Genomic DNA, 26,877 nt, shown 5'->3' on the forward strand with positions numbered 1-26,877 from the left:
AATCAAGGATCAGTAGGATAGTCAGTGTTATGAGGGTATGTTTGGCAGCATGAGTGAAGGAGGCATTGTTGCGAAATAAGAAGCTGATTCTATATTTAATTTTGGATTGGAGATGCTTAATATGAGTCTGGAAGGAGAGTTTACAGTCTAGCCAGACACCTAGGTATTTATAGTTGTCCACATATTCTAAGTCAGAACCGTCCAGAGTAGTGATGCTAGTCGGGCGGGCAGGTGCGGGCAGCAATCGGTTGAAGAGCATGCATTTTGTTTTACTGGCATTTAAGAGCAGTTGGAGGCCACAGAAGGAGTGTTGTATGGCATTGAAGCTCGTTTAGAGGTTTGTTAACACAGTGTCCAAAGAAGGGCCAGATGCATACAGAATTGTGTCATCTGCGTAGAGGTGGATCAAAGATTCACCCACAGCAAGAGCGACATCATTGATATATACAGAGAAAAGAGTCGGCCCGAGAATTGAACCCTGTGGCACCCCTATAGAGACTGCCAGAGGTCCAGACAACAGGCCCTCCGATTGACACACTGAACTCTATCTGTGAAGTAGTTAGTGAACCAGGCGAGGCAGTCATTAGAGAAACCAAGGCTGTTGAGTCTGCCGATAAGAACACAGTGATTGACAGAGTCGAAAGCCTTGGCCAGGTCGATGAAGATGGCTGCACAGTACTGTCTTTTATCGATGGAGGTTATGATATCGTTTAGGACCTTGAGCGTGGCTGAGGTGCGGCCGTGACCAGCTCTTTTAACATCATGCTGTATGTGACTGATGTCTTTCCATCGCTCCCATTCACTGGTGTAGTGGGTATATACATTTTGCCAAAAAGTTTCCAAATGGCCCGCCCAGCTAAGGAATGGCACCCAGTGGGGAAAATCCTATGTTTTCCAAAATATTTTTCAGATTCTCACTCTCAAAAGCACCCTTTTTTTATTATAGAAAAAATACAAAAATGTGGTCTAAGTCCACAACAATGCATAAACCACATCAATCTGATAGGGTGGGCCTGGCTCCCCAGTGGGTGGGCCTCTGTCCACCCAGGACCATCCATGTCTACTCCCCAGATGCAAACACCTCATCACAAATAGCCTACTAATCAACACTTCGGACTAAACTTTGTCAATACCTGGTTTGCATACCAATTGTTACCTTAGTTATCATTTACTGGTAGATACCATACATTGAAACGGTATATCCTACAATACCAGTTACCATCATTCTTCTGTGAGCTGCTCAATGACCAAACCAGTTGAGACCTGCACTCTTGCTGCCTGCAGATGATATTCCGCTGTGTGCAGCACGCACAAAGTAGCCTACACAATCGCTACTTTGTGCATGATTTCTTTATTGTACTACATTCATGATAAGTCGTATACTTCCACTACACGACTTTAATACCCATCAGTAGGGATTAAGAAGTAAGTATATCTATACGCAATGCCCACTGAAAAAAAGTGGGTATACGGTTTATTCTTGCGTTAACCCTCCACTACACCACTGGCCCTTTGTATTTTATAAAAAACGCACTCTCCTACATGAGTGCGCAAGTATTACGGTTGCTGTCCTTTCATAATCACGAACATGTCACACACTGAAGGCCTATAGGTTCGCCACTGCGCAAACATGTCTATAATAGATAATACGGCTGTTAAGATGCTGTACTAATGTTTCAAGAAAGGAGTGTATATATTTGGCTTGATTAATTAGTTGTATGCGCTGACTGAATGGAATCTGATAATTCTGAGTATTCCCTGGTCTCGGGAAGAAATGACGAGTCCTCACTGCCCGACCGAGTACAAATGTATCCGACAGAGGCATGTGTGATCTCGAGATCGGACTAATGTACTCAGGTGTTCAAAAACGCATATCAGGCCGAGAGCGTAATGCTTTTTAGGTAGTTCTTTATGAGTTTTAGTTGAGAAAACGATCTTTCCGCAGAAGCGACAGTTACAGGGATGGTAAAAACAGCAGTGGTGTAAAGTACTTAAGTAGTACATTAAATTATTTTTTACTTAATACGTTTTTTTGGTTATCTGTACTTTACTTAACTACTATTTTTTTGCCAACTTTTACTTCACTACATTCCTAAAGAAAATAATGTACTTTTTACTCCATACATTTTCCATGACACCTACGCTTACATTTTATCTGGAAATTAGTCCAATTCACACTTATAAAGAGAACATCCCTGGTCAACCCTACTGCCTCTAATCTGGCAGACTCACTAAACACAAATGTTTAGTTTATAAATGTGTTGGGAGTGTGCCTCTGGCTGTCCTTCAATAAAAATTAAATACTTTTAGACTTTTACTGAAGTAGTATTTTACTATGTGACTTTCACTTTTCCTCAAGTATGACTATTGAGTACTTTTTCCACCACTGAAAAACAGCTTGATAGCGGTAGCAACATCAGGGAAACTGCGCAGAAGGGAGTTACAGCCGTTCTGTAACATCTTTAATTTAGCCACTCATCCTCATTAATTGCTGGTCTCAATACGTTCTGGAAAGAGATTAGGTGTATATGAAGCTCTGGGGACAGGTCGTCTGGATACTGGACAGCCAATAAACTGGCAGATGCAAACAGATTATCACCTTCAGCAGACAACAGTTCTTGAGGGCTTGAACAAAAAAAGCTGTTTGCGATTTAGTTCATACTGGTGAACCGGCATTTGAGTTGTGTAGTTGCAATATCAACAGTCCCTCATCTTTGGTACACTATATACAAACATATGTGGACACCCCTTTGAATTAGTGGAGTCGGCTATACAGGTGTATAAAATTGAGCACACAGCCATGCAATCTCCATAGACAGACATTGGCAGTAGAATGGCCTTACTGAAGTCCGTTCATAAAATTTCTGCTCTGCTAGAGCTTTCCCGGTCAACTGTAAGTGCTGTTATTGAGAAGTGGAAACATTTTGGAGCAAAGCCGCGAAGTTGTTGTAGGCCACACAAACTCACAGATCACCATGCACAATGCCAAGCGTCAGCTGGAGTGGTGTGAAACTCATTGGACTCACCGCCATTGGACTCTGGAGCAGTGGAAACGTGTTCTCTGGAGTGATGATTCACGCGTCACATCTGGCAGTCTGGCGGACGAATCTGGGTTTGGCGGATGCCAGGAGAACGCTACCTGTCCCAATGCATAGTGCCAACTGTAAAGTTTGGCGGATCAGGAATAATGGTCTGGAGCTGTTTTTCATGGTTCAGGCTAGGGCCCTTAGTTCCAGTGAAGGGAAATCATAACGTTACAGAATGAAATGACATTCTAGACGATTCTGTGCCTCCAAATTCGTGGCAACAGTTCAGGGAAGGCCCTTTCTTGTTTCAGTATGACAATGCCCCCATGCACAAAGCGAGGTCCATACAGAAATGGTTTGTCGAGATCGGTGTGGGAGAATTTGACTGGGCTGCATAGAGCCCTGACCTCAACCTCATCAAACACCTTTGGGATGAATTGGGGTGCCGACTGCGAGCCAGGCCTAATCGCCCAACATCAGTCCCCGACCTCACTAATGCTCTTGTGGCTGAATGGAAGCAAGTCCTCGTAGCAATGTTCCAACATCTAGTGGAAAGCCTTTCCAGAAGAGTGGAGGCTGTTATAGCAGCAAAGGGGGGACCAACTCCATATTAATGACCATAATTTTGGAATGAGATGTTCAACAAGCAGGTGTCCACATACTTTTGGTCATATAGTGTATATAACGTATAAATGCCTCATGAGCTCAGTTCAACAGTCACCTCATCAGATCACAAAACATCAGAACCTAAAATCTTGTTTTACTCCATTATTTGCAAACAATGTAACTGCAAACAAACACTATATAGCCTCAAAAGATGGTTAAAAATATCATTTTGATCTCATGAGTGGCCAGTCCTTCCATCCGTAGACCTGTCGGAATTTGAGTGTTTTTACATTTCTTTCTCCCTCAGCTGTTTACCGAAAAAGGGTCGGGGTGTCCACTTTGTTGTTGTTTGTACTGCAAAGGGGTATATACTAGCCACCGTGCTTCTACATCTGCGTTGCTTGCTGTTTGGGGTTTTAGGCTGGGTTTCTGTTATAGCACTTTGACATCTGCTGAAAAAACAGCTTTATAAATATATTTGATCTGATTAGCATAACCCTCAGATCTGTAAGATTCCCATTATACAGTGTACTACTGTTTGATCATTACCTCATCATTCAAATCATATCAAACTTTATTTACACAGGCTTTACAAAAGTAAATGAATCACACATCTATCTATCTGTAACGCAGACCATGAATGATCCAGAGTTGCTTTGCTTTCCTAGGAGTGTTATACACATCCTGTTTTTTTTATTCCCATCTTCTGACAGATGTCTTTGTCCTAATTATCTTTCCTTTCAGTTTTCATCCTGTTTTCTTTCTTTGTGGACTTTATGCACATGCTTCAGCAGATAAGCCTTATGAGTGAATCTTAAACCACAGACTGCACAGCCATGTTGTTTCACTCCTTTGTGAGTGAGTGTATGAGTGGTTAGGTTCCCCTTGAGACGGAAGCTTTTCCCACAGTCATCACAGCTAAATGGTTTCTCTCCTGTGTGAGTCAGTATATGCCTCCTTAGGTCCCCCTTCTGACTGAAGCTTTTCCCACAGTCGCCACAGCTAAACGGTTTCTCTCCTGTGTGAGTCAGTATATGCCTCCTTAGGTCCCCCTTCTGATTGAAGCTTTTACTGCAAAAATTACAGCTAAATGGTTTCTCTCCTGTGTGAGTCAGTATATGCCTTCTTAAGTCACCCTTCTGAATGAAGCACTTCCCACAGTCACCACAGTTAAATGGCATCTCTCCTGTGTGAATACGCATGTGCATGGACAGATTTCCTTTTTGTTTGAATGTCTTGCCATAAAAGGGGTAGTTGCAGGGTTTCCCCATTGGTGCGGTCGGAGCCAATGTTGGGCTGGGATCCAATGGTGGGCTGCTGTCAAGTCCTACTGGGTTGCTGCTTATGGCTGAGCTGTGGATAGAGGCATTGTTTTGATTATCTGGAGGGTCACAGGAAATGTCGAAACCCTTCAGGTGGGTCACAGTGGCAAAAGGTTCAGGATCCACTCGTTTAGAGTCAATATCTACGTGCTCCACAATCTGGGTTTTAGGAAGAGTCAAGGACCAAAGTGGGTCCTCCTGATCACATTCACTTTTCACACAGGAAGGAGTGAATTTGAACTCTATGATATCAGGCTCCAGCCCTTGAATCTGCTCTTCCTCTATAATCTGTGTGGGCTTTGGGTCCTCCTGCACCAGACTGGGATTCCACTCTTGCTCAGAGTGCTGCTGCTCAGGTGGATCCTCCTCTTCAGCGACAGCAAGAGAGAGAGGCAGGGAGCCTGGAGGGAAGGAGAGGAAGAGCAGAATGAAATAGAACACTTGAATCATACAGGTGAATTATAGATCTCTATAATCTATACAGCCATTAGATGTGCCTGAGGGCAGATAGCTAGGGCCAGCTTCTAGAACGAGATTGTATCTTAGTCTAGCAGTAATAACACTAGCCCAGCATGCAACTTATTTGCCGACCTGTATCTGTGCATGTTTGACGACGCTCAAACGGTACTTCCATTGTCAGCGAACGGTTCTGATAAGGAATGCCTTGTATGCGTTGCCGAGTGGTATGAATAAGGAATTGATTATAAAGGATTTCTTTTAGTAAGTTACTATTTTTTCAATTATTTATCATGGGTGCTTATTTACATTGTCAGGTTGTAATATTGTCTGTTTTACCTATGAGGGGATTTGATTATCTGGCCCAGGTTACACCGATGGGAGGCCTCCCGGCTGTGAGCCAGAGCCAGGTGCCCCGGCCAAAGTAGTGATGTGCAGTTCGCAAATGATTCGTTATTTTTGGGACGACTCTTTTTTTTTACCTACTCGAGAGTGATGATTCGTTTTTCTGAGTAACTCGTTCATTTTTGTCGTTCGTTTGACCTGCTGGGCAATGAACTCTACAGCAGGATTAATACGCGCTCCTTTAGTGACGTGCTTACAACAACAACTGTATGGAATATATGCGCGCTGGCAAAATAGATCGTGCTGCAGGCAGCATAAATAATAAATAGAAAATACATGTTTTGAACTGATAATTGTTCGCAGGGTGCAATAATTCATGCAATTAATTGATAATTGAATGTTATGATGGACAAAGCTTTGTTGAACCAAAACATACACAGCCTTTTCTCAACCAACTCGAACGCGAGAGTGAATCGTCTCGGGTGCTGCAGTCCGCAAAATATATTGTGCTTATCGCCCTCGCGGCAGTCAAGCAATGCATTCCGAAAATAGTTGTTCACAATCTAGTCCGGTTGTGGCCACAACTAGACCCATCATATTGTTATTTGGGTGTTTACATATTCCATTGGTCAGCGCAACATGTACTCAGAATCTATTTGTTGGTCATTCTACAATTGATTTATCAATCATGTCATGGCTTTTATTCACATATGTATAAAAGCCTCATTGTTTTACTTCTGTAAAACCCTGAAAAAAGCCTAAATGCGTTGGTTCTACTTTTGGCAATAACGACGCTTTTTCAAATGTAATTCCATTGTCCTTCAAGTGTTGCCGAATATCCTCTCTACCTCAGTTTCCTACTGAATTCATGCACTTTGGTTGGAAAGTGAGGCAGTGGCAGTGATCCCTTCCCTTTGCATCCCAGATTGGTGCCCAGGAAATAATTCAATCCAATTATTAGACGTGAACATCCCACCTCCAAAACCAAACATGGATGTCAATGTTTGCGCAGGATGTGAAAACACGCTTCGTTCTACATCCTGTCTGCAGTAGCATGGTGCCTGTATTGCCAGGCTGATTAGCTAGGAGGAACAGGTGTGAAACAGACAGGTGTGCTCACAAAGGAAGAACAACATGGAATCCATGTTTAGTTTTGATTTGGAGGTGGGGTGGTATAGCATCTTGGTACGTTCACAGATGGGGGTCTACCTCTGCCCGAGCACCTGCCCCTTTTCCCTCCTACTCGCCAAGAGCCCTTTTGGGTGGTGGTATAAAATATTTTTTTTTTTGGTACAGTTTTTGTCGATGTTGTTCTGATCCCACTGCCCCCAAGTCATTGTGACGTCAAGTTCGCCACCCCTACCCCGTCTGTTGGTCTGCCCTGTACGAAGCTGGTTTGTGCCTTTTTCCCCCCCAGTCTGCTCTGTAAGGTGATTGCGTGCGTCTGGTACCCAAACATACATGGCTTGAAATACGGTCACCGGTCGAGTGTGTGTACCAAGTTTAGCTACATAGTTTAGCTACCAGAAGTGAAATGACAACATTGAACTGGGAACCATCATATTTTTGTATAAAATATCTAACAATGAAAGACAAGGATTTCTGTTTTGAATTGGGTCAAGTTAGTGTGGGAAAGGTGGAAAAACAATTGTTATCATCAATGATGATAGGCCACCAGGTACAGACAACCTTGATGACAAACTATTGAGAATGGTAGCAGACTCAATAGTTTGTATTGAGCAGACTCAATGTATTGCCACGCCTATTTGCAATATTTTTAACTAAAGCCTAAATGAGTGTGTGTCTACTGGCGTGCAGGGAAGCTAAAGTAATTCCCAGGGGTGAAAGTAAGCCGGAACGGTCCGGTACGGATTACTGGTCAAATAAATAGTGGGGGTACGCTGTACCCATAAAACATGAGCCTATCACATTGCACTATAATCATATTAGCATACACTACAGTTAGGAACGTGTGGTATGTCAGTGAACAGCATGCAGCCAAAACAGGTCTTTCACAATATTTAAATAACAATGGCAGGAAAACACAGGTTGGAAAGCAAATGGCTCCTGCTGAAAAAAGAAGACTAATCTGTCTGTAAACTACAATGCAAAACAAGAGAGAGATGTGCTCATGCCAAAAGCCTATCGGCCATCGCTGGTGAGTGAGCTGCGCATCTTTGGGTGAGTCAGTGAAACTGGCAGTGGCGTGTATTCATAGATGCCAAGGGATGTCAGTGTTCCCCAAAATAATTACTAACAAAAAAACAAAAAATGTATTTCCTCTCTGTGTTTCATCATTTTCCTTGAATTCGCAAGAGGATGAATGTATCTCACCGGAGAAAGCATCCGCGTGTGAGGGAAACAGCACCCCTCTGTCTCTGTATATGTAGACCATCTGTCTGATGCTGTCTGGTCAAAAAGGGTATGACATCGTCGCCGCCTGTAGCATTGAATGCAAGGGAAGCCAGTGAGCATTTGGCTTCCCTTGATAAAAAAGTATTAAATAATAGCGAATCAGCATTGAACTGAACCGAGTGAGCTCAACTGCGAATGGTCCTGGTGCACCAAAAAAAATAAAACTGTATCAAGGGAAGCCAGTTTGGATTTGGCTTCACACCAATCACATCACATCGAGAGCAAAACGTCATTGACAGACAACTTGAATTGTTGTGTTGTTGTCCTCCGGTGGCTAACTAGCTAAAATCGCCCTATTCCTAAATGAGCCATGGATGGAGATAGGGATTTGGACTTGTGGTTTTAATTCATTTTTAGTACTGGACAATGATTAGAACAGCGATTCTGATCCAACCATAAATTCATACATTGTGCCCCTGGCCTGAGAGGATGGAAGTTCAACATGTAGCTAGATGTAGTAGTCTAATGTTAACTAGCTGGCTCATCGTTGCCCATGAAAGGAAGTTAGGCTAGCAAGCAAGAATTTCAGCCAGGTAGCCTAGGACAACAAAAACTAAAAGCATGTACTGTATGACAGTCATAGACCGTTTCGTCAACATAACAGAGGAAGATGGCATTGGCATTTCTCTACAAGTTGGGTGAGTCAACATGGTTTTTTTTCTACTTAAACACAAGCTCACACACACACAGTGTTATACTAAGAATGAGGTGATTTTATGATATTAGAATGTTGATGTTGAAATGGTGCTGGAATAGTGGAGCTAGCTCCTTTTTTCTTTGCGACTTGCTGTAACTCTCCATGGTTCTAAATCAATAGTGTAGTAGTCTGAAAATGTAGTAAACAACTTGTTTGACAATGTTGTAGGTCATCTAACTGTTTGTTACATGCAATATGCTTTGTGGACTTCACCGAACAGAGGTTGCTCTCTGGATATGTGAATATACAGTATTTTATAAACTCAGCAACAAAAAAAAGAAGCGTCCCCTTTTCAGGACCCTGTCTTTAGAAGACAATTAGTAAAAATCCAAATAACTTCACAGATCTTCTTTGTAAAGGGTTTAAACGCTGTTTCCTATGCTTGTTCAATGAACCATAAACAATTAATGAACATGCAGACTCTGAAAAACACCAGAGGAAAGATGTGCTTTAGGCATGCTGCAAGGAGGCATGAGGACTGCATATGTGGCCAGGGCAATAAATTGCAATGTCCGTACTGTGATACTCCTAAGACAGCGCTACAGGGAGAAAGTACGGACAGCTGATTGTCCTCGCAGTGGCAGAAGATGTGTAACAACACCTGCACAGAATCGGTACATCCGAACATCACACCTGCGGGACAGGTACAGGATGGCAACAACAACTGCACTAATTACACCAGGAACGCACAATCCCTCCATCAGTGCTCAGACTGTCCGCAATAGGCTGAGAGAGGCTGGACTGAGGGCTTGTAGGCCTGTTGTAAGGCAGGTCCTCACCAGACATCACCGGCAACAACGTTGCCAATGGGCACAAACCCACCGTCGGTGGACCAGACAGGACTGGCAAAAAGTGCTCTTCACTGACGAGTCGCGATTTTGTCTCACCAGTGATGATGGTCGGATTCGCGTTTATCGTTGAAGGAATGAGCGTTACACTGAGGCCTGTACTCTGGAGTGGGATCGATTTGGAGGTGGAGGGTCCGTCATGGTCTGGGGCGGTGTGTCACAGCATCATCGGACTGAGCTGGTTGTCATTGCAGGCAATTTCAAAGCTGTGTGTCACAGGGAAGACATCCTTCTCCCTCATGTGGGGGCTAGGGCCATTCCCATCAGAAATGTCCGAGAACTTGTAGGTGCCTTGGTGAAAGAGTGGGGTAACATCTCACAGCAAGAACTGGCAAATCTGGTGCAGTCCATGAGTTTAAACGGTACCTCATTCAGTTGATGGTGATTTTCTATGTAATACAACACTAACAGATTATAGAAAAAACAACACAATTATCACAACACATAGGGTGTAATGTTTTTTTTGTTTTTTTTTCGGTCTTGGCTTCCCCAGGGTTGTACCCATGGATCACTACTGGAAACTGGATATCATTTTTAGGACTATAATTTACTCCTCATATAGGCCATTGATGGATTAAAGAAAAGGTTGTTTTATTTATCTCAGATTCTCTATTTGTCAGTGTCAAAGTAGCCTGTCATTTCAATAATTTGTGTGGTATTAAAAAACATTCTGCCAAAGTCTCCAGTCATGTAGAATTGCACGAAATGCCTCGAAATGGGTCATCCCACTCTCGTGCTCACTTTTTATTCTAGCACCTCCAGATGTACAAATTAAGCACTGAACACCGGTAGTCTAGACTCTAGCTATGTACAAAAATATCCACACAAGCTACTAGCCACATAGCCAGTTAGCCATATATCATGATTAAGAAGATAATGAATTTTAGGCTATATTATGAAATTATTTAAAGCGGCAATATGTAACTGTTTGGGCAACGTGTCCAAATTCACATAGAGATGTGAGTTATAGATGTCATTGTCAATGAAAGCAGGTCTAAAAAGCGGTAGATCTGTTCTAGGTGCGCTATTTTTATGCTTCCCGTTGTTAAGTTTCATTCTTGCATCTTTTACTTTCAGTTTTGTACACCAGCTTCAAACAGCTGAAAATACTATATTTTCGATTATGGAAAATATATTTCACAGTGGTTTAGATGGTACAATGATTCTCTACACTATACTTGCTTGTTTTGTCACATAAACTGAAATTAGGTGAACTATTAGAATTTTAGCAACCAGGAAATGGAGGAGTGATTTCTGCATAGTACACCATTAAGAGCATTGAAGATAAATCACAATCTGTTCAACCTAATAATTAATTGCACACACCTGGTGTTCCAGGTCTAAATCAGTTCCTGTTTAGAGGGGAACAATGGGGAAAATGCAGTGGAGCTGGCTTCAAGGTCCAGAGTTGAGTTTGAGGGGCCTATAGTATGCCAACATACTCGAGAATAGCTTTTTTTATTTTTTATTATGAAGGAGCAAACACGTCTAAAAACCTGTTTTTTCCTTTGACATTATGGGGTATTGTCTGTAGATTGATGAGGGGGAAAAACGAATTAATCCATTTTAGAATCAGACTGTAACATAACTTGTGGAAAAAGTGAAGGGGTCTGAATGCTTTCCGAATGCACTATACCAGTAATACATTTATTGTTTAAGAAACATTACAAAGCATGCTCATCTGCTTTTTGTTGTTGTGATTTGCTGTGTAATTGTGTCTGAAAAAATACTGTGACTGATGAGAAATCAGAGTGGCGGGTCGATTTTTCCATCTACCTGACACAGTAGCTGGTGGACCCCTCTGCCTTCAACATGGGAAAAGCATTGCCAAACAGGTACAGACATAGGTCGGTAAAATAAGTCACATGGTGGGCTAGTTTTATACGACCAGACCCGAAATACAATGTCGATCTAGAAGCGGGACTAAGTTGTACCCCATGCCTATATCCCATTTCAAATCAGCTTTTCCTGACAACTTTTTTTTATCATGCACGGTCAAAGTTACAGTAGATAACTGTTTTTAAACCCTCAATTGAGCTCTTATTTTTTGCTCAAAGCCCAAAGTGGTTTATTCTACAACCTTTCTCCAAATCGATGGGCATTTGGTAGTCTGATTTATCAGGCCGTAATACAAAATCAATTGGTATATTCAGGCTGAAACTAATGAATGCAAACTCTTGTAAACGTTCCTTGCAAGCCAGAATGTTGAATAAAGTAACTCTACTGGCGGTCTGTGTGGTTGTCCTTCAGCCGCTTAAAAAGGAAGATAAAATATCCACAGGAGAGTATTGTTTACCTGACTCTTTAGAGTGCCGGTACTAAAGTTGACATTTCTATCACCTGGCTCATGCTCAAAACCATGTGGACACCTGCTGACTTCAGTTTGTGTGCATGCATCGCACGCACATGCGTTTGCTCATGACCGAAGACACGTGCACAAGATGGAAGTACATGCACGCAATGCATGCACACTAACTGAAGTCAGCAGGTGTTTACATGGTTTTGTGCATATGTGTGATAGAAATGCCAACTTCAGTATCGGCACTATAAACAGTCGAGTAAAACAATACTTTCTTTTGTCAAAAATGTTGACCATCTTAAAGGACCAAACACTACGGACAACCGGTAGAGTAAATTAAAATAGAATTGTATTAAACATTCTGGGGCAAAGCTTCCTGCCCTCCAGGACCTCTATACCAGGTCTACTACACCTGTTGTATTCGGCTCATGTGACTAATAACATTGGATTTGTAATACCTTGATCAGACCGACAGCCTCGTTGCATCAATGCTGCGTAATAAATTCTGCAGTCAAACTTATACCAATTAATTGTGTATTACAGCCTGATTAATCAGACTAGGCATTTGGAATATGTTAGGAAATGACAGGTCCAATCAGCATCCTCTCATAAATAATGGGGGGGGGGTTTAGGGACAAAATTCCACTTCGCCAAACATGGAGGGGATTCGATTAATATGGCATGGCTGCCAGGATGGACGGATTGGCATGGCTGCCAGGGTGAAAAGTGATTGTATTAGTTTTGGAACCGGGCTGCCTCCCTGCTGTGGCCGAAGGCGAAGTAGCCTCAAAACAAAAGTGAAGTAGGTTAAACACATGGAGTAAAGAATAGGATTAAGTGTTTTCACATGTGAACGTAATTGCCTTTGATTAAAAAAAAAAAACGCTTTATATGCCTTCCACATGAAGACTAGTTAGAAAACTCTGAAACCTATTTTATAGAAAAAAGAGATGTATGTTTCTGGACGATGCATCATGCCGCATTGTTGACAATATGACTGAGCGGCGCAAATACTGTTCGGTTTGAGCAGGGTTCCCCTCCCTCACCGGCTTCACCGCGCCGAAGACGTGGATGTTGATTAAGGCAGCCCCCCCCCCGCACCTCTCTGATTCAGAGGAGTTGGGTTAAATGTGGAAGATACATTTCAGTTGAAGGCATTCAGTTGTACAACTGACTAGGTATCCCCCTTTCCCATAGCCCGGTGCAACCTAGGCCAACTTAATCGAACAGTGCTTTGAACTAGGCCGTCCTCTGATTGGTTGACGGTGATCCAATCGCCGACCAGGCTAGTTATTCTTGGGCGAATCTAAAAAAAAGTATTTATTTGAATCCAGGTTTATGTGGCGACATAATTAAGTTACACATAATATTGTCAGAGGGTGGAGGGGGACATGTATCAGTGATCTTGCCCTGATAGAGACAGATCACCTGCATAGATTGGAGCACCTTATGTACTCACCCATGGATATAACTGGTTATAACCAGGTATAACCGTGTACAAAACTACTGTAGATATATGCCAAGTTGCGGTCAAAATAACTCATGAAAGTGAATAAATACTTTGTAGAACTGAAATGACAGAATCCAGCTACCCTCTGAATGTTCACGTGCTGCATTGGTGTGTATTCTCCAATTTCTTTTATACAATTTCTATAATATCCTACAATATTCTATATGTGCAACTTGATATGATATTGTGGGTGCTATACCATTTGGTTTGAAGTGAGAGGATTTTGTCATGTTTTGATACCACTCCCATTGCTTCACTTGTTGTGGGGTAAGTACAGAAATAAAATTAAGCTATGTTTTTTTTCAACCAAATGTGTATTTAAACGTTCTGAAAACGAAATGATACTATTATAAATAATGTGGATTGGATTTAGGAAAAAAGCTGCGCAAAGGAAACATATTTTCGTTTGACAGAATATGCAAATGAACTGTAATTTTGATCAAATAAGTGTTTTAGTCAAGTTTGTTTTCAGATAACATTAATTACATGTCTAGTTATGTTTTGATAAGACATAATTAGATGTTTTTGCTATGATTGACTTCTCCAATATTTTTTTCCTGGGATCAAACTATGTTGGTAGCTTTAGGGGTTAAACAACTATGACATTGTGATTACTGTTATGTTAAACAGTTGATTAATTGAGTAGAACTATAGCTATCTACCAGTGTATCTACATACGAACCTATTTTACATAGTTTTATCTCCTGTGTGATCCGCAGCATTCTCCGTAGCCGATCATTCTCCTCCTGGTACTCCGCCACCGTTTTCTCAACTGCCCCGACAATCTCCACAACAGCCGCCGTTAAACGCTCATTTAAAAACACATGCAACAACTGTAGTTTAGACATGTTTAGTCGAATTATAGTTGTGCAGCCTATTCTGCTCAGCCAGTGGGTCTTATTTTCTCCACATAAGCAATGGAAAATAAAGTCGTCTACAATCCTACTTCCGTGTTGTAGTCTTTTTTTTCTTCTTTGTTTTTTACTCTTTGCTTCTGGTGGGTGGCGAACGCAGAAACATACAACAGCGCCGCTAGCTGGATGGGGGTTTATTACTTTACAAGGCAGCCAACAGACCAGAGGTAAATGGAAACGATAACTGAACTATATATACATATGTACACATGTATACATATGTATACAAACAGTGTTTAACATAAGTATAGGATGATGTGGGAGAATCAATTCTTCATCAGGAGTGTATATCATTATTCTATACAAGATTAAATCAATATCATTAAGTGGCATTATATCAAAATTTATGAGAAATACTATTGGCCAAATGGGATGGAGATCTTTTCTGAAAATGATACGTCTTTAATGCATCAATAACACCAGTCTGAGCGTTCTCTTATCACCCTGAGAGACATTTCAAATCAAATAATCAGAAATTCCTGTTTCTACTTACCTGAAGAAATGTACATACTTTGAACAGCTAGCCTGTGAGCTTCCAACAATACTCTGTACTGTTTGAACGTTGCATCATCGTCCAAATCATACTTGATTTACAAAGAACATTTTACAAAGGTAAATCCATCACACATCTATTCCAGTTGCTTTGCTTGCCTATGGACGTTTCACATATAACGTGGATAAGGATGCCAAATGGACTCGGATAATACAAAATATACAGTATGTGAAAGCGCCCTAAGAGTGTTGTCCACATCCTGACTTTTTTCACCCATCTTTCTTATCCATTTTTTTTGGGGGGGGGGATATTTTTTACATGCTTAAGTAGTTTTTTCCTGAAGACTAACCAAAGTATATGTTTGGTAAGCATCCCCTTCTGACCAAAGCTTTTCCCACAGTCACCACAGCTAATTACTTTCTCTCCTGTGTGAAACCTCATGTTCCCGGATAAATGTCCTTCTTGTTCGAAGGTCTTGTCACAAAAGAGGCAGGCACAGGATTCCCCACCATGACAGAGTCGAACATGGGCCTTCAGTTTACAGGTGGAGTTGTAGCGTCTTTTGCAGAAGTGGCATTCCCTGGGTCTCTTCTTGGGGAGAATCACATGCCTCTGGAGGTCAGCTTTCTGAGCAAATATTTCACCACATTCACTGCAGTGGTGAGTTTTTCTAGATGTGGTGTCCGGCGCCGACAGAGATGGCCACCTCGCTTCGCGTTCCAAGGAAACTATGCAGTTTTTTTTATTTCTTACATTAGTACCCCAGGTCATCTTAGGTTTCATTACATACAGTCGAGAAGAACTACTGAATATAAGAGCAGCGTCAACTCACCATCAGTACGACCAAGAATATGACTTCGCGAAGCGGATCCTGTGTTCTGCCTTTCACCCAGGACAACGGAATGGATCCCAACCGGCAACCCAAAAAAACGACTCCGTAAAAGAGGGAAACGAGGCGGTCTTCTGGTCAGACTCCGGAGACGGGCACATCGTGCACCACTCCCTAGCATTCTTCTCGCCAATGTCCAGTCTCTTGACCACAAGATTGATGAAATCTGAGCAAGGGTAGCATTCCAGAGGGACATCAGAGACTGTAACGTTCTTTGCTTCACGGAAACATGGCTCACTGGAGAGACGCTATCGGAGTCGGTGCAGCCAGTTGGTTTCTCCACGCATCGCGCCGACAGAAACAAACATCTTTCTGGTAAGAAGAGGGGCAGGGGCGTATGCCTTATGGCTAACGAGACGTGGTGTGATCACAGAAACATACAGGAACTCAAATCCTTCTGTTCACCTGATTTAGAATTCCTCACAATCAAATGTCGACCGCATTATCTACCAAGAGAATTCTCTTCGATTATAATCACAGCCGTATACATTCCCCCCCAAGCAGACACATCGATGGCTCTGAACAAACTTTATTTGACTCTTTGCAAACTGGAATCCATACATCCTGAGGCTGCATTCATTGTAGCTGGGGATTTTAACAAGGCTAATCTGAAAACAAGACTCCCTAAATTGTATCAGCATATCGATCGCGCAACCCGGGCTGGCAAAACCTTGGATCATTGTTATTCTAACTTCCGCGACGCATATAAGGCCCTGCCCCGCCCTTCTTTCGGAAAAGCTGACCACGACTCCATTTTGTTGATCCCTGCCTAAAGACAGAAACTAAAACAAGAAGCTCCCACGCTGAGGTCTGTCCAACGCTGGTCCGACCAAGCTGATTCCACACTTCAAGACTGCTTCCATCACGTGGACTGGGATATGTTTCGTATTGCGTCAGACAACAACATTGACGAATACGCTGATTCGGTGTGCGAGTTCATTAGAATGTGCGTTGAAGATGTCGTTCCCATAGCAACGATTAAAACATTCCCAAACCAGAAACCGTGGATTGATGGCAGCATTCGTGTGAAACTGAAAGCGCGAACCACTGCTTTTAATCAGGGCAAGGTGACTGGAAACATGACCAAATACAAACAGTGCAACTATTCCCTCCGCAAGGCAATCAAACAAGCTAAGCGTCAGTATAGAGACAAAGTAGAATCTCAATTCAACGGCTCAGACACAAGAGGTATGTGGCAGGGTCTACAGTCAATCAAGGACTACAAAAAGAAAACCAGCCCAGTCACGGACCAGGATGTCTTGTTCCCAGGCAGACTAAATAACTTTTTTGCCCGCTTTGAGGACAATACAGTGCCACTGACACGGCCTGCAACGAAAACATGCGGACTCTCCTTCACTGCAGCCGAGGTTAGTAAAACATTTAAACGTGTTAACCCTCGCAAGGCTGCAGGCCCAGACGGCATCCCCAGCCGCGCCCTCAGAGCATGCGCAGACCAGCTGGCTGGTGTGTTTACGGACATATTCAATCAATCCCTATCTCAGTCTGCTGTTCCCACATGCTTCAAGAGGGCCATCATTGTTCCTGTTCCCAAGAAAGCTAAGGTACCTGAGCTAAACGACTACCACCCTGTAGCACTCACTTCCGTCATCATGAAGTGCTTTGAGAGACTAGTCAAGGACCATATCACCTTCACCCTACCTGAAACCCTAGACCCACTCCAATTTGCTTACCGCCCAAATAGGTCCACAGACGATGCAATCTCAACCACACTGCACACTGCCATAACCCATCTGGATAAGAGGAATACCTATGTGAGAATGCTGTTCATCAACTACAGCTCGGCATTTAACACCATAGTACCCTCCAAGCTCATCATCAAGCTCTGGGTCTCGTCATCAAGCTCTGACCCTGGGTCTCGACCCCGCCCTGTGCAACTGGGTACTTGACTTCCTGATGGGCCGCCCCCAGGTGGTGAGGGTAGGCAACAACATCTCAACCCGGCTGATCCTCAACACTGGGGCCCCACAAGGGTGCGTTCTAAGCCCTCTTCTGTACTCCCTGTTCACCCACGACTGCGTGGCCACGCACTCCTCCAACTCAATCATCAAGTTTGCGGACGACACAACAGTGGTAGGCTTGATTACCAACAACGACGAGACGGCCTACAGAGAGGAGGTGAGGGCCCTCGGAGTGTGGTGTCAGGAAAATAACCTCACACTCAACGTCAACAAAACTAAGGAGATGATTGTGGACTTCAGGAAACAGATGCACAATCGAGAGCATCCTGGCAGGCTGTATCACCGCCTGGTACGGCAACTGCTCCGCTCACAACCGTAAGGCTCTCTAGAGGGTAGTGAGGTCTGCACAACGCATCACCGGGGGCAAACTACCTGCCCTCCTCCAGGACACCTACACCACCCGATGTTACAGGAAGGCCATAAAGATCATCAAGGACAACAACCACCCGAGCCACTGCCTGTTCACCCCGCTATCATCCAGAAGGCGAGGTCAGTACAGGTGCATCAAAGCTGGGACCGAGAGACTGAAAAACAGCTTCTATCTCAAGGCCATCAGACTGTTAAACAGCAACCACTAAAATTGAGTGGCTGCTGCCAACACACTGACTCAACTCCAGCCACTTTAATAATGGGAATTGATGGGAAATGATGTAAAATATATCACTAGCCACTTTAAACAATGCTACCTAATATAATGTTTACATACCATACATTATTCATCTCATATGTATACGTATATACTGTACTCTATATCATCTACTGCATCTTTATGTAATACATGTATCACTAGCCACTTTAACTATGCCACTTTGTTTACATACTCATCTCATATGTATACGCTGTACTCGATACTATCTACTGTATCTTGCCTATACTGCTCTGTACCATCACTCATTCATATATCTTTATGTACATATTCTTTATCCCCTTACACTTGTGTGTATAAGACAGTAGTTTTGGAATTGTTAGTTAGATTACTTGTTGGTAATTACTGCATTGTCGGAACTAGAAGCACAAGCATTTCGCTACACTCGCATTAACATCTGCTAACCGTGTGGATGTGACAAATTTGATTTGATTTGATTTGAAGCCGTTCTTTTTTTGTAGTTTTACTTTAGCCTTATTGCAAACAATGTGCATATTTGGAATATTTTTTATTCTGTACGGGCTTCCTTTTCACTCTGTAATTTACGTCAGTGTTGTGGAGTAACTACCATGTTGCTCCATCCTCAGTTGTCTCCTATCACAGCCATAAAACTGTTTTTAAAGTCACCATTGGCCTCATGGTGAAATACCTGAGCGTTTTCCTTCCTCTCCGGCAACTTACATTGGATTTGCTCCTCCTCCTTTAATACCAAAAACAGCTGATCCAAAAGAAAATCCAGTCTACTCTGAGGTCAAGACAGGGAATGCCACAGGTAAGACCCATTTAACAGGTTGGCAGTCAAATCTAAACTTGTGAATTTCGAGTTTTGATGAAGAAGCATAATATACAATGAACTAATTCCTTAAAGTTGTTGACTGGAAATTTCAACAACCAAAAAAATAGCAGCAACTGGGCCTGTTGATGTGACCTATGCTGAGGTTGACCTTAAACAGAAGGACAAAGCCAAGAAGAAAGGTAAGGCTGGACATCGATCCCCCCCCATATTCCCCCTATCTTAACCTCACACCTCTAAGACCCCATATTGACGAGGTGTATATTATTCTGTATATAACTGTTATATTACTGTATTATCCTCACCCCTTAAAGAAACCGCAAACCTACCTGAGACTGATTCAGTCTATTCTCAATCGAAGCCTGGAATAGCCCTGGGTAAGACTAATATCCATATGCTATTGATATTTAATATGGAACTAATGCTCTGATATCTGATATCAAAGTATAATGTATCTACTTAAAGTATGTATATTGGTTTGATTCTTAAGAGTTTGACTGCAAGTCCTAAACAACTTTGTGTGGTGACATGTTGCATGTCCTTGAGAGAGGCAGGGAGGGAGGGAGGGAGGGATGGATGGATGGAGGGAGGCAGGGACACCATCAAAGGAGGAGCAGATGGAACCCTTTAACATGGATTATGCATGTTCAATGCACGCAAACACACACCCAGCCATGCATACACACTAAAAGTCAATAAAATCTTGTACATTAAGGATTTTTAAAAATAGTTTTACTTACCAACAAATATATTCATTTAAGGTTTAGTAACAGTAATTTAAGGTTTTGTAACAGCGTTATCTAATTATATGATGTAATAATGTCGGATCTTACCTGCAGCTACAGAAATGGTCTGCTTGTTGTGTATTGAATTATATTGTTTTGTTGTAAATGTATTATATTTGATTTATTATGTCTGTTATTCAGATGATAGAATAACGTATGTGAAATTCAAAAATATTGTAAGTACTATTCACATTTTCTTCTAATGGCCTGCACATTTACATAATCTTTGCATTGTACTTTTTTAATAAACTGTCTTTTCCCCACCAGATTGCATGAGTGGTTTCTTACAGTAAATTGATATTGTCATCAAAATGTCCATAGAGCTTAATTTGGTCAAACCTCCTTTAAGCCTAGTAGAGAGATTATACTATTGCTCAATCCATTTTTGGACCTAATCATATGTACCAAATCTTGAATATCACATCAATTCCCCATGAGCATAGTTCAAAAGCTGCACCCCATCAGCTGAAGACCCATTTGAGATTTTCAGAATGACTTTGGGGGGGGAAGAGTGTGCCTGAAAATAACAGTTCTTCTCAGTTTAATGATGTGATATACTCTGCTGGAGTTCTGAGGAGCTGGTTAGTACTGGTACTGTATCACTTCCTCTCAAAAAGTGTTTCATGTCCCTCACCCACACTAGACCCATGAGAATACAGAATAAGTCATGCAAACACCTCTGCAGGCATATGAAGCCAAGATGAAACTGCACGGGCACTGTTATGACTCCCCCCCCCCTCTTTCTTTATTTCTCGCTGTCTCTGTCTCAATATAGTTCTGTCTATCTCTCTTTAATCCTGAGCCCTCTATCTCCCTATTTCTCTGAAAGATTGTGTGGTTTGCTCATAAAGTAAGAAAGCTTCCGGGATCTGTGAACACCATGACCATTAACCACTCAACCAGCAGCAGCCTGAAAACACAGGCTCCAAAATCACCACCAGACCCCAACCACACCTCCTCGTCTAACGCTCAAGCTGAGTGAAGGGGTATTTTCAGAGAGCAACTATAGAATGTGACTTCCTTTTCAACTAACATACAGTCAAAAATAAATAGAACTGCAGCCCTCAAAAGTAAGTCTCTTAACTTATCTTTCTTCTCTCTATCTTCTCTGTGTGATTTGGTTAGTCAACTGCTAGCTGTCAGTGCCAGTGATAAGAACGTACAGCCAGAGAAAACAGTCAACGCCTTACAGAGATGTCTGCTGTTCCCTTCTTCTCCAAACACGGAATACTACTTCTTCTAGGCTCCATCTTCCAATATGGTAAGTTTTGTAACTATTATTTATTTTCACCCTCTGACCTTAGATATCTCTGTTTTCTTTATATTTTGGTTAGGTCTGGGTGTGACGAGGGTGGGTATGCTAGTTTTGTCTAGGGTTTTTGTATGTCTAGGAGATTTGTAGGTCCAGGTATTAGACCATATGTCTATGGTGGCCTGATATGGTTCCCAATCAGAGGCAGCTGTTTATCGTTGTCTCTGATTGGGGATCATATTTAGGTAGCCATTTCCCTTTTGTGTTCGTGGGTTCTTGTTCTATGTTTACTTGCCTGTCTGCGCTATCCATACAGCTTCACGGTTCATGTTGTTATATTGTTAGTTGTTCAGTGTTCATTCTATTAAATAAAGAAGAATGTACGCATAGCACGCTACGCCTTGGTCTGATTCATACAACGAATTATTCAGTTTTGAAGCATTTTGCACATAAACCATTTCTTAAGGTTAATTTTTAAACTCCCTAGTGTATTGATAGATTTTATATGGTTTGGTACACCATTCCATTCCTCTGCACCAGTGTTAAGGAAAGAGCTTTTTCCAGCCATGCTCCTATAGAGCAGCGGTCTCATATTGGCAACACTTGCTCTGGTGTGATGGCTATGAGAGTCTGTGATGAAATTAAAATAACCAGACCGGTAACTGGGGGAAAGGTCATCTATCACTTTAAATACCATCAACAGTTTGATCTGCACCACCACCAGATCAACTGGAAGCCAGTTCAGTTCCCTGAAATGATTAGGACCAACGTGTGTCTCTATGGCTAAGCTTGAGTATAATTCTTATTAGTTTGTTTTCAGGCCATTTGAAGTTTGTCTATGCAGAGTTTTTGTTATGCTACTGAACCATGAACTATGCTTGTATAAACTTCAAATGGCCCAAAACAAACTAATAAGAATCTCCTTATTCTAATGTGAAACCAAGAGGTTGGAATCATCCCCAAACAGGATCTATTGCATGTGCTTGCTTGCATGATGAAGTAAGGAAATCCGTCAGTGTCATGCATAGGTGTAATAGGTGGCAGGGAAGTCAGGCGCAGGAGAGTCAAACTGAGTGTAAAATGGAGTCTTTTAATAAAGTTCCAAGAGTATGCTCCATAACAATAAATGTACAAACAAACCAAGCATGGGTATGAGGACCCGACGCGCACCTATACAACAATCACACTATACTGACAATAAAACAATCTCTGACAAAGACATGAGGGGAACAGAGGGTTAAATACACAACAGGTAATGAATGGGATTGAAAACAGGTGTGTGGGAAGACAAGACAAAACCAATGGAAAATGAAAAAAGGATCAATGATGGCTAGAAGACCGGTGACGTCGAACGCCGAGCACTGCCCGAACAAGGAGAGGCAACGACTTCGGCAGAAGTCGTGACAGTCTGCTTTCTCTAACTTCCTTGTTGGTTTTTACATGGTGTGTGTTGACTGTAGAATGCCTAGTCATCAGTGATTGGTTGGATATCTGAAAATGTTTGCTTTATTACTGTTTGAAAACACCTACATAATACCCATATTCAGGAACATATCATGATGTGTGTATTCTGCAGTTTTGAATGAGTGCCAATGGTGTGGTTGGGTCAGCAGCTGTTGCTGTGCTTCTAGAACGCAACAGACCAAACGACCCTGTGCCTAATGGCTGTCATTCACTATATTTAAGGGGATATGGGACTGTATCAAATTATTGTTTCTATTACATAATATGATACATTGTCCGACTGGGAAAACTGCATTTATGTCTTAAATACTTCAATGAACTGTAACTGTGTTTTTTTCTTAATTCATGAATGACGTTTTTTTTTATAAGGGTTTATTAAACATTACTTCAGACTGATATGTAATTATAATGTTGCCCATGCAGTATATGATGCATTTCTGGTGAGTAATTACACATTAAACACATTGGTATTTGTACTTGTGAGCTGAGGAGGGGTTATCAGATCCAACCCCACTTCTATTTTCCTGTCATCTCATCCTGTTCTACTGAATGTGGGGGAGGAGTGGACTTTAATGAAGTGAAAAAGGACACACACACAGATACATAAAGATATAATATAAACCTGGAAACGTGCTTATAAAACACAATACATTATTGATTAGGTAAGACTGCATTGCAGTCTATTATTGTGTAATTATTCATGTAGGCACACTGTAACAAGTATTACAGTGAAACAATAAGTAATTACAACCCTTGCTACATTGTACTACATGAATAATTACACAGTAATACGATCATTGTAATATAGTGTGCAACCATTGATTGATGTCAGAATAACGTGTGTATTTGTGTGTTGCAGGTGTAGGTGTTCCTCTGATCATCAACAAGAGAGTGGGGGACTCCGTGGAGCTGCTGGCAGGCTTAGAGATGGGACATTTCAAATCCTTGGAGTGGAAGTATATGGGAAAGGATATTGCAGAATTCAATTCAGATGTTGTATATTCACCTGCATCCCAGTTTAAGGGGAGACTAAAGATGAATGCCAAAAACTACAGTTTAACAGTCAGAGAACTGACACTGCAAGACTCAGGGGATTTTCTACTTACAGGCGAAGGGGACAAAGGTCAGATTGACAGTAAGACCATCACTCTGAAGGTCCACGGTAGGCTGTTAATACCATTTTTGCATCGTATTTTGATATAATTCTTATTTATATCCATAACCATGGCTGATGATCTTTAAACTATAACACAGGTTTTGTGGTTTCATACTGACCTTACTCACCAAGCCTTGTTAAATATCCATCATATTTTCAAGTCTTTCTCCTGGTGGTATGGCTATGGTAGGGTTCATTTAGAAGACTGATTATGAGTCTCTATCTCTCTCCTGGTTGGTCAGAGCCTATATCCAAGGTGGCGATCCAGACAGACATCAAGTTCTTGGCCAACCACTCCTGTATGGTGCTGCTGGTGTGCAATGTGTCCTCCTACCCCAACATTACCTACACCTGGGAGAGAGACAATGAGATCTATGGGGACGCCCAGCAGATTCACTTCTCTCTCTCACCAGCAGAGAGAGACATCAGTGTAAAGTGCAACGCCTCCAACCTCGTCAGTTGGAAAACTGACTCTGCAACAGTAAAGTGTAGTAATGACACATCCACCCGAGGTACCTAGATATCATAATAATCCCTTCTATACACGTTCAGTGTGCTTATACGCTTATGTTGTCAAATATAATATGTAATGCATGTGATTACATTCGATGTATATGATATAGAGCCATTTAGTCTTTATCATATGGTATAGTCTAATCATGTGTGTTGTACAATATGTGACAGGACTGGCGTGGTATACCATGTACATCGGAATATCAGTAGGAGGCGCTGTGGTGCTGATCCTCACTGTAGCTGTGGCAGTGTGCTACTGCAGGGGCCGAAGTAACACAGGTATGTACAGCTTAGGGGCCTCAAGTGACATTTCAGGTGGTTCTAGAAGTATTCTTCAGCTGGTTTGATTTTTGGGGGGATTTGCTAGAAATTAGAAAAAGAGTGAGACCCCTCATTAATTCCTGGGTATGTTTGTTGATATCCTGTATAAAATGTTTCTGATTGGTTGATATTTTGTTCTTATAAAACACAGAAGATCAAACTGATAACGCAATATATGCTGATATTATGGACAACACAGGAAGTAGAGATGTAAGTATACAATGCCGTTATTATGTATCTGAATGTGTTAAAGCTGTATGTATTGTATTGTAATGGGCTGTATTTTGATTCCAGACAAGATCAATCAGTTATGTAAACCCAATATCCATCTATGAAACTGTCAATGATCTGGTTTCCCAAGACTGAACAAAGTAAGATATAAATGGTCATAATTATAAAATGTATGTGATTGAATAGAAGACTATGTAGTCTACATTGAGAATAGTCACTACCTTTCTTGATGCTGAAACAGTTTCTTCTTGATTATCTATCACATGTAGCCGCAGACTCTGTATGACAAGATTACATTTGGACTTCCAGAAGGCCCCCAATCTCCCTACCAGGAAGTACTGTGAGCTGAACAGGATGTGGTCATAGGTTGGGCCTTCCATAGATATGTAACCCTCTGCATCCTCTGCATCTTACACGTGTATATTCTGTAGATAGGCCTAGATGTTACTGGTAAATTTCATCACAACCTACACTATTTGCTTATTTTTCCTTCTCCCTTTGATGATTCTCACATATACAGTATATCATAAGGCCTTATATCTTCCTTTGAAGGCCTAGATACAATTAGAAGATTCGGAAATGTGTAATAGGCAGTAGAAGGCGTGGTGATCAGACAAGCTCATATGTCGAATTTCTATTTTCTAGATTAAAGACAATTGTTTTAGATACTAGTAGGACATTGATTAGTGAGATTGATTTATGCCTGTGTACTCTTTTGCGTTATTATTATGTGCTCGCCAGGCATCAATGAGGTTGTAATCAGAGAGTATATGCTCTCGAGCCTTGGTTGCGTGTTGATTGTAGATGGTCTTATTTGATTTGTCATCATTTCCAAAATGGCATTCATGTCTGTCCCAATTACCAGATGTAATTCAGTTCATTCTAAAAACAAATATGCCGTTCAATAGAAAAACAAATAATTATACCTTATTTGCATGCCTTGCGTGCCTTGCATTTAGAGTGAATTGTAATTAACTCTCATGACTGAATTTGTTAGCGACAGAGTCATGATTGTTGTATTGAATGGTTTTCAGTACTGGAGCCTTCACCAAGTGATTGTCTAAGTGGATATGTTATCTTTAAAATTAAACTCATTATGACAACACATTACATATATCATAAAGCCCCTGAGGGCCTAGTTACATCCTAAAACACTGGTCTGAAGCTCCTGAATTAGTCAAATTATGCCGGCTTGCAAAGGGATGTGTCATTTCTATTGGAATCCAGCCAAAGTTAGGATATTCAAAAATTGAACCTTTCAGTCACACGCAACCTGCATTCAGAATGACTGTTGGGGAAGGGAAGATTGATTTTGAGAATTTCTAAATCATATAAACTGGAACAAACATATCAGTAATGGGTGACATATGTCCAACTACTAACAGATTGGAATAGTTTAGAAAAATCTATGTTATCTATGTTTGTGTAGCATAAGATTAATCAACCAGTCATAGTAAATATCAAATCAAATGTATTAATATAGCCCTTATTACATCAGCTGATATCTCAAAGTGCTGTACAGAAAGAGTTGAAAACAGCAGGCCTGGGACAGGTAGCACATCCGGTGAACAGTTCAGGGTTTCATAGCCGCAGGCAGAAAAGTTTAAACTGGAGCAGCAGCACGGCCAGGTGGACTGGGGACAGCAAGGAGTCATCATGCCAAGTAGTCCTGAGGCATGGTCCTAGGGCTCAGGTCCTCCGAGAGAGAGAAAGAAACAAAGAGAGAAAGAGAGAATTAGAGAGAGCATACTTAAAGTCACACAGGACACCGGATAAGACAGGAGAAATACTCCATAACAGACTGACCCTAGCCCCCCGACACAAACTACTGCAGCATAAATACTGGAGGCTGAGACAGGAGGGGTCAGGAGACACTGTGGCCCCATCCAATGATACCACCAGACAGGGCCAAACAGG

The 26,877-nt window shown here is 41.7% G+C and overlaps 2 protein-coding genes and 1 long non-coding RNA gene across 4 annotated transcripts; 2 read left to right on the forward strand and 1 right to left on the reverse strand.

Annotated features, from left to right (window-relative positions):
* Positions 1 to 920: 920 nt before the first annotated feature.
* LOC135516186 (zinc finger protein 260-like) lies at positions 921 to 14,484 on the reverse strand. The gene is made up of 2 exons (XM_064940285.1): positions 14,207 to 14,484; positions 921 to 5,355 (listed from the first exon to the last, which is right to left on the reverse strand). Exons 1-2 carry the CDS (start codon positions 14,370 to 14,372, stop codon positions 4,373 to 4,375), a joined length of 1,149 nt encoding a protein of 382 aa, XP_064796357.1. The 5' UTR covers positions 14,373 to 14,484; the 3' UTR covers positions 921 to 4,372.
* Positions 14,485 to 21,092: 6,608 nt separating this feature from the next.
* LOC135515458 (SLAM family member 8-like) lies at positions 21,093 to 24,415 on the forward strand. The gene is made up of 3 exons (XM_064939114.1): positions 21,093 to 21,284; positions 23,599 to 23,901; positions 24,138 to 24,415. The coding sequence occupies exons 1-3, from the start codon at positions 21,218 to 21,220 to the stop codon at positions 24,413 to 24,415; spliced, it is 648 nt and encodes a 215-aa protein (XP_064795186.1). The 5' UTR covers positions 21,093 to 21,217.
* A 168-nt stretch (positions 24,416 to 24,583) lies between these two features.
* Positions 24,584 to 26,626, forward strand: LOC135515353 (uncharacterized). 2 transcript variants are annotated; one of them, XR_010451797.1, is made up of 4 exons: positions 24,584 to 24,687; positions 24,881 to 24,939; positions 25,024 to 25,100; positions 25,230 to 26,626. It is a non-coding gene; the product is annotated as an uncharacterized LOC135515353 (long non-coding RNA). The 2 variants fall into 2 exon arrangements; XR_010451796.1 differs by lacking the exon at positions 24,584 to 24,687 and having other exon boundaries at positions 24,874 to 24,939.
* Positions 26,627 to 26,877: the final 251 nt, after the last annotated feature.

The sequence above is a fragment of the Oncorhynchus masou genome, chromosome 27 (genome assembly GCF_036934945.1).
Source record: "Oncorhynchus masou masou isolate Uvic2021 chromosome 27, UVic_Omas_1.1, whole genome shotgun sequence".
In the NCBI taxonomy this organism is placed as follows: domain Eukaryota; kingdom Metazoa; phylum Chordata; class Actinopteri; order Salmoniformes; family Salmonidae; genus Oncorhynchus; species Oncorhynchus masou.